General features: G+C 41.2%; 1 protein-coding gene across 1 annotated transcript in view; it reads right to left on the bottom strand.

Annotated features, from left to right (window-relative positions):
* Window positions 1-2,504: 2,504 nt before the first annotated feature.
* Window positions 2,505-7,848, bottom strand: part of EDNRA (endothelin receptor type A) — a 28,630-nt gene continuing 23,286 nt past the window's right edge. Inside the window, exon 8 of the mRNA XM_035112417.2 lies at window positions 2,505-6,704. Coding sequence (XP_034968308.1) covers window positions 6,564-6,704 — 141 coding nt within the window. The 3' untranslated portion in view covers window positions 2,505-6,563. The remainder of the gene's footprint in view (window positions 6,705-7,848) is intronic.

Below are 7,848 nucleotides of genomic sequence, written 5' to 3'. Positions count from 1 at the left end.
GCATTTGTGCAGTGTGCGTAGAATTCCAGTGGGGTGTGGAATTTTCATATATTTTTGTACAGAACAGCCACAGGAGACTAACAGTGACTGTTGTAACGCATAAAGCTGTGAAAGTGTGAATCAAGCAGCAATTGATTTCAACAGCAATCATGTCTACATGGAGGGAGAGAGAAATCTTGCTGACAGTTGACTGAGGTTTCGGAGGTCAGTTCACTTTTCATCTTTCTCTAGAGAAAAAGCAGTTGACCTACATTTTTAGATCACCCCCTCTTTCTGCTTCTTCTGTGGTACACATGGCATGTGTGTATTGTATCGAGATTTGTCAAGACCCTTCTTTATGATGCCTTACGTGTGCCCCACCAATTGTAAAAATAGCTGCCCTTTTTAATAGGCCGAAAAGGCGCAAATTAAGAGATAGCTGCTGATCCATGTTTGCAATGGTACAGTTCCCTTAGTGGAATTATGTGAGGCAAGGCAAGTAAACACTTAATAGATGGTGTCATTTGGGGAGATATCACTCTATTCGACCTTACAAAAAAAAATTGTACTTCTATGATACTGTACCATAATATTTGATTATAATGCTTTGACTGCCTTTTTTTTTATGCCAAGAGTGTTAGGAACAAGGGAAGCTGCCTTATACTACTGAGTCAGACCATAGGAACAAGGGGAGCTGAGTTGGACCATTGGACCATCAAGCTCAGTATTGTATACACACTGCCTGCCAGTAGCTCTCCCAGTTTTTGCTTTGGAGTCTCCTCCAGCCCTACTGGAGATGCCGGGGACCGAATTGGAACTTTCCCATGGATTACTAAGCTATGCCCCTTACCCAAAGTACATTGAGTAAAGTACATTGTAGAAGGAGTCTTCTTTTGTACAAGAGCAACTGTTTTAAATATATTTTTGAAGCTATCTTAGCCTAAATAGATCAATGTAAGGTTTGCTTCTGTGGGATAGTATCTTTACCACCAGCCAGCCCCATATTCTTTCTGCCTCCTCCCTCCAAAGCAGGAATGGGGTATTTGTGGCCCTCTAGATGTTGTTTTTGGATTAAAATTCCCTTTTCTCTGCCCACTGGCCATGCTTGCTGAGGCTAATGGGTGTTGAAGCCTAGCAATATATGGTGCGTGGAAGCTGGACTTCCATTGCCAGGGACCAGAGAAGATTGTATGGCTGTGTCACACATTCCTATATGTTTGCACCTTTTTGCAAGGCACTTTGAGAGCCATCCTTGATTGAAAGGTGGGACATAACTACAATAAATAATGGATATTAATATAAATAAAGCCATTTCAGAACCTGTACTCACATATACATAAAGGATGGCAACCCCATATTTTTTGTTGTTGCTTGCAGAAATCTCTCTTCCACTGTCCATGTTCAGTAAATGCTGTGACTCTTTCAGCTGCCGCCTTCTCATGGTTAGTAGATGGGACAGCCACACTTTGTTACTCACCTTAGTTGTTTTCCTGGTGGGCCAAGCACACACAGTGAAGGGGGCTAGTGAGTTCTCCACATTGCTCATATGTGGGGAGAGTCTGCAACTAACAGTTAAGACCATAAACAAAAGTGAGGGGAGATGGTCCTAACAGGTCAATGTTTTTCTGCTCCCCTTCATCCCCATTGGTGCTGATGTGATATATTAAGCAGAACAGTATTACCATGATGTGGGAGAAAACCAGTAGGCAATGGCAATCAAGCCAAACTAATATGGTGAACATTCTGGGGCATGATTGCGTCAGTTATCTGAATAAGGATATATTGTGGTGTTGCCTCAGATATGTGTACCTTGCCAACCCTTTCCACTGTGATACCAAAGTCAAAGCATCACACAGGTTTTTTGTGTATGCTATACCAAGCTTGTTTCCCCCCGCTGAGCCGTGGCTGCAAATTGGACACATTTAGCTTGGATTTTAGTGGCCCTGCTTCCTAGGTACCATGTGTGCAGCAAGATGGGCAGGACAGAGAAGATTACAGCATAGGCTGAGCTAGTGGGAGATTACAACGGTGCTTGTATGAATCTGCATTTTGTCTGCTGCTGCCCCAAGACTGTGATTATCTAGTAGCGTTCCATGGCCAATGAGCATGCTCATTAAATATTTTTTGAACGTCAAGTTTCCCTGAGCCTGCTGCTACCACTCTCTTGTGTGGGGCTACTGTCATTTTGGCTACATATTAGATAGTGCTTACATTTGAAGATTGGAAATAGAGGGAATGCATATTAACAGGGTAGAACCAAGACGTTTTTCCACTGAAGGAGCGGTTAGTGTCCCATCCCCATTCCAAGCACAGAAGACAATCAGACTAGCAGCTGGATCCTACTTCAACACTGGTGATTCTCCAGTGAGAGCATCTGCTTTGCTAAGGGCCCACAGGGTAGACTAACTCAAGCAAACAGCTAGGAGTAACAGCACTCCAGCATTTCTGACTTGAGGCAGCTGCCTCTCTCTGCCCAGCAACAGGGCCAGCTCATAATAAGAATAATTATGCTGATGAGTAAGGAGCACAAAGAATATACAGTCCTTTTATTACAATTAGAAGTGTGGTAACAGAAATATGGTTTCCTGAATTGTGGTAATGGAAATGCAGGCTTTCAAAAGGCTGAGGAAAGGAGGAGGGGGGAATGAAAAATCAAATATTTCACTCTACTCATGGCTCTAGTAAACCACTGCAATGTGAAGTGGTAAAATCAGGAGTATAAATGGCTCTCCAGAGAAATCAAATTGTTAGCACATTGCACGTCCTGCCATATTGACACTGAAGTTGACTCCACTGTCTTGGAACCAGAAAAAGTTATTTATGTCACTGTATAAGGATATTTATATTCCTACAGTGTTATGCATAGGCTGTTTAGAATATAATTTTTTAAAACATTTGTTCCTATTAAAAATTACACATTACTATTTTGCTTGAAATCATGAACATATACATATGTATACAAACAGACAGAAGCCATGAAAATAAGCACTCATAATAATACATAGACATTTACATAGGATAGTTTATATATATATACACATACATATTACAATATTACACTCTATCTGTAAAGCTTTTTGGAATTGTTTAGCAGATTTAACTGTAGGCACTTTGGCCTAAACCCAACACAAAGTTAGGCCAGCCATTGATTTGCATCTGACTTAGTAAATTATGCACAGAATTGTGTCTTCCACTTGAAATACAGCTGAATGTTCAGATTCACATGGCTATTTTCCTCTGCTAGGCACCACAGGTGCTATGAATCTCCTGGCAGTTTTCCTGTAGCATGCATATTGTATACTACACTGCTAGATGTAATACATTTTGATGGGTAATAAAATGCTACCTGTATGGCAATAGCAGCCAAAAAGAACCCCTGCCACATGGTAGAGGTTATGACAATGATGAGGATGTTATTATGCAGTTACATGGATTCAAATATCACTCTTTTTTTGTTATTGTATTTGTGAGTTGCCGGTTCCTTCAGGAGATGCTCAAGGCAACATACATCAATTCAAAGTAGAAAACTGATAAGATATCAAAATTTAACGCCTTTAAAATGCTACATTGCCAAGAGCAGTGGTCTGGCTGATTTATAATTGTTGCAAATGAATTCTGAACATTGGAATATGCCTGAAGAAGTGACCCCCCCCCCACCCCTGGCCACTCACGTACAGAAGGGGTAATAACAGTTGGGACTGATTCCAGGATTTCCCTGTGCAATTCCGAACATATTGGCTGCAACCTTCATTACTTATTTGTATATCCCACTAAAGCTAATAGGACTCACATATCAGACAATAAGATCTGGAGCCATTGTGAACTGGATATGTACTGCAAAACCGAGGGGAGCAGAATGGTTTGTAGCAAAACTGAAATACTGGATGGTCTAAAGCAGGCATCCCCAAACTTTGGCCCTCCAGATGTTTTGGACTACAATTCCCATCATCCCTGACCACTGGTCCTGTTAGCTAGGGATCATGGGAGTTGTAGGCCAAAACATCTGGAGGGCCGCAGTTTGGGGATGCCTGGTCTAAAGCAATGTGGAGATAACAAATATTTTTCTATCACTGTTGTATTCAAAAGGGGATTTTGATGCACAAACAACAGGAGCAAAGAAGGATAAATAAAATGCTTTTACAATGGACTTACTTCCAGGAATACCTTGTATTTGTTGGGTTTTCTTGTTTAATTTTTATTAAGAAGCTTGTGCAAATTTCAGTCTAGTCTAAATCAACCTCACCATCACAAGAGGCACTCACCCTGGTTTTCCATCATGAGGGATTTGGCCACAAACACAATCTTCTGCTGCCCACAAAGGATCTGACCAAAAAAAACAATATTTTGCCAAGGCATGCTTGGATACATATTCCCCATTCATGTTGCAATACTCATACGAGCTGGGCTGAACTGGTGGATTAGGGTGCAACTAAATGAAATGGAGGGCTGCTATCAGGGCCTCCTGATTTCTAAGTTCCAAGCAGACATAGGCAGCACCAAACTAGAATAGGAGCACAGTCTTGGAGAAGGGAGGTTTAGCTTTCCTGCCTGAGCTGTTTTCCCTATCTAAATAGAACCTCCAATGCTGCTCTTTGACCCATGGGCGGAAATGTGCATAACTTTCAGAGTGCTCAGGCATTAGTGGGCCATACTAATGTGGACTTATACAAAGAACAATGCAATCCTGCTCATGTATGTTCAGAAGTAAGCTCAGTGGGATTTACTCTCACTTAAGCAGGTGTAAGGTTGCAGTCAGAATGCATCTAGAGCAGGCACCCCCAAACTTCGGCCCTCCAGATGTTTTGGACTACAATTCCCATCATCCCTGACCACTGGTCCTGTTAGCTAGGGATCATGGGAGTTGTAGGCCAAAACATCTGGAGGGCTGAAGTTTGGGGGTGCCTGCCTTAAGCAGTTAATTAAATAGGAAAAAAACTGTGTAGGGAAAGTGCATGTGTATATAGTTATTTAAACTTTAATTCCCTGTCTTAAAAAATAATAATTACAAGACAACCATGAAAGCAGAAAAAAGATTAAGATAAAAAGCAGTTTCAAACAAGTAAGCAGGTCAGCATACAAAAGTTAATAATTCCTGAATAAATGTTTTCATAATGCTATTCACAGAATTAAAATGTTTTCAAATGTTTACTACACAGTTCTAAGCAGTCAGAGGTGTCCCACAGAGACTTACTCTTAACACAAATGTGCATAGGATTGCAACCTTAAAAGCACATATTGGTGCTGCCACAATAAAAGCCCCTTCTCTGGCACTAGCAAAGCACATGTGATTTAATGAGAGTCTAGAGAGCACAGCCTCAGAAGACAATCTTATGGAACTCTTTAGGTGGGGTGGACCGAAAGTAGATTGAGGTGATTTGCAATAGTTCAGCAAAGGTCTCTTGCTTCCACTTGTTTCATGACAGAAATTAGAAATACTGTGGCATTCCCATTTTGATTTGCCCCCATAACAGATCCTATCAGATTAGAGCAGGGCTTACCAAACTTGGGTCTCCAGCTGTTTTTCAACTACAATTTCCTCATCCCTGACCACTGGGTCCAACAACAGCTGGAGTTTGGGAAAGATTAGAGTATAAGGCTCATAGTCAAATAAGAAAGATGAAACATGGCTAGTGAATGGGTTTCAAAATGTGATCTCACAGGGGAATCACATTTATATCACAAATATACCTGGTTCATAAGGAGTCTGCATATCTCTTTTATTTCAGTACCTTTTGGCCCTCAGTTTATGTCCTATGCATCTAGCAATGTACACAAAATACAATTATCCAGTTCATGCATCATTTGCATTTATCTGTTAAGCAAATGCTTCAGAGTATATATAGCAATTTTGGCTGATGAGTTTTTGTGGCTGGAGTTCCTTTGTCTTTCGGCTTACTGAGAGGGGATAGGGAAGCTATGGGGAGCTTGCTGCAGTGTGGTGTGTGGCAGTGGAGCCAATCAGATGCCCCCATTGCCATGCACTGCAACAAGCTCTTTTTGCCTCATTCCTCCCCTCTTGGCAGCCATCAGTGGCCTGCTGTGTTGGAAAGCCAGGAGGACAATGGAAGCCCACCTGCCCTGCCTCACTGGCCCCTGCTATTAAAAAGGCTTCTGGCTGAACATGCTTTTAAATATGGAATACACTTACTAAACTATCTCATGTCAAGGGAATGGGAACACAGGGCATCTATAGGTCCTACGTTTTGTCAGTCTTTCAAAACAATTCCATCACGACTCACAGTGATGTACGAAATTCTTCAAAACGGCAGCATGCGCAATACACTTTCTGAGAAGGTCCACCTGGAGTCTGCAGATAGTTTGCAGAACGCTGTGCAGATTCTTCTTGTTTCCACCAAAATGTGAATTTCTTTGTAAGGGGGGAGGGCAAAGCTTTCTTGCTACCATTTAGAAATCTGTACAGAGCTTCACCTGTGGACACTTTGGTCATCTTTGGAATTAAGTGCTAGGGCATTGAGCCTTCAAATGAAATGTGCTTATTGAATCCCAGGTCGTTTTTCTGTTTATAAAGCTGCAGGGCACCATTTCTGTTTCCACCAATAGCAAAGTGCAGCCTCCACCAAATGTCAGTTTAAACTGTCCTTGTGGATGCTCCGTTCTGTGTTGTGATTGTTCAGTTCGTTGTTTTTCCACTGAATACTTGTCCCGTTCATCGGAACAGATGAGACTTGACTCCCTGTCTGGTAGCACTTACAGCCGAAGCATGACTGGCAAGAGAAAGATTCCAAACCATGTTAATATTCCATTCCAGGGGAGGGGCAGAATTAGACTTTTAAAATACTGGATTGTTTTTCTTATGATACTAAATATAGGCTCATTTCAGACAACATGCTAAACCATGGTTTGCACCAACCATAGTTTGGAACCCAAACCATGGCTTCAACTTCTAAATGTACAGCATGCAAACCATGGTTTAGAGCAACCTTCCCCAACCTCGTGCTCTGTAGATGTTTTAGACAAAAGCTCCACCACCCCAAGCCAACAGGGCCAGAGGTCAAGGATTATGATCAGGGTGTTGTAGTCAAAAACAACAGGTTAGAAAAGTCTAATTTAGTACTTCCATTTTATACCTTCTTAGAAGTCAATGTCACCCTTGTCTTAATGGCATTGCATTCTCTGGAGGCAAAGCAGCAGCTGCAATTGCGGTTTGCCCATTTAGACATTACACCAAATCACAGTTAGCACAAACCATGGTTTGCAAAACTACTTCAGAATATTGTATCTGAATCTGGTTTCCTAGTTAGTCAGCCATAGACCATGGTATGTCAATACAAACATCACATCACATCACATCATATCATAAGTAAGCTTCCTTAGTCATGGTTTGGTGCAGTGTCTGAATTGAGTCACTCTGTAAGTACATCAGGGCCTGGACTCTACAGTCCCAACTTGGCCAAAGTATTGAATTCAATATTAGCTTTTCCTGAGTAAGCTGTTCAAGACATTCCTGCATACCAGCTGGACCAATATTTATTGGTTTACTATTAAAAGATCTCCAAATAAGCATACCAAAGAATTAATGCCATAAGCTGAATAGAGATTGGTCCAAATTTAAGCTCATTGGTTTCAATGAGCTTTAGTGCACCTAACTTTGTATCTTATCTGTTTCATCATATTCATATAGATTGCAATATAAAACATGCATGCTGTTATTTACTCATCCTTCCTATACTTCTATAGTATACTGTTACTCATACTTCCTATACTTCCTGTTGCTGTTCATCCTGGAGAGCTTTGTTGTAGTGGGAAGATTTGAAAATATGGCCCTTATGAACAGTTAACTACCAATCAAAGCACAAGGGATACTTTCACAAACAGCAACATGCACAAATGTGATTAGCATTTCAGTTA

This window comes from Zootoca vivipara, chromosome 9 (assembly GCF_963506605.1).
Source record: "Zootoca vivipara chromosome 9, rZooViv1.1, whole genome shotgun sequence".
Taxonomy (NCBI): domain Eukaryota; kingdom Metazoa; phylum Chordata; class Lepidosauria; order Squamata; family Lacertidae; genus Zootoca; species Zootoca vivipara.
This window is presented reverse-complemented; position numbering and strand designations above follow the sequence as displayed.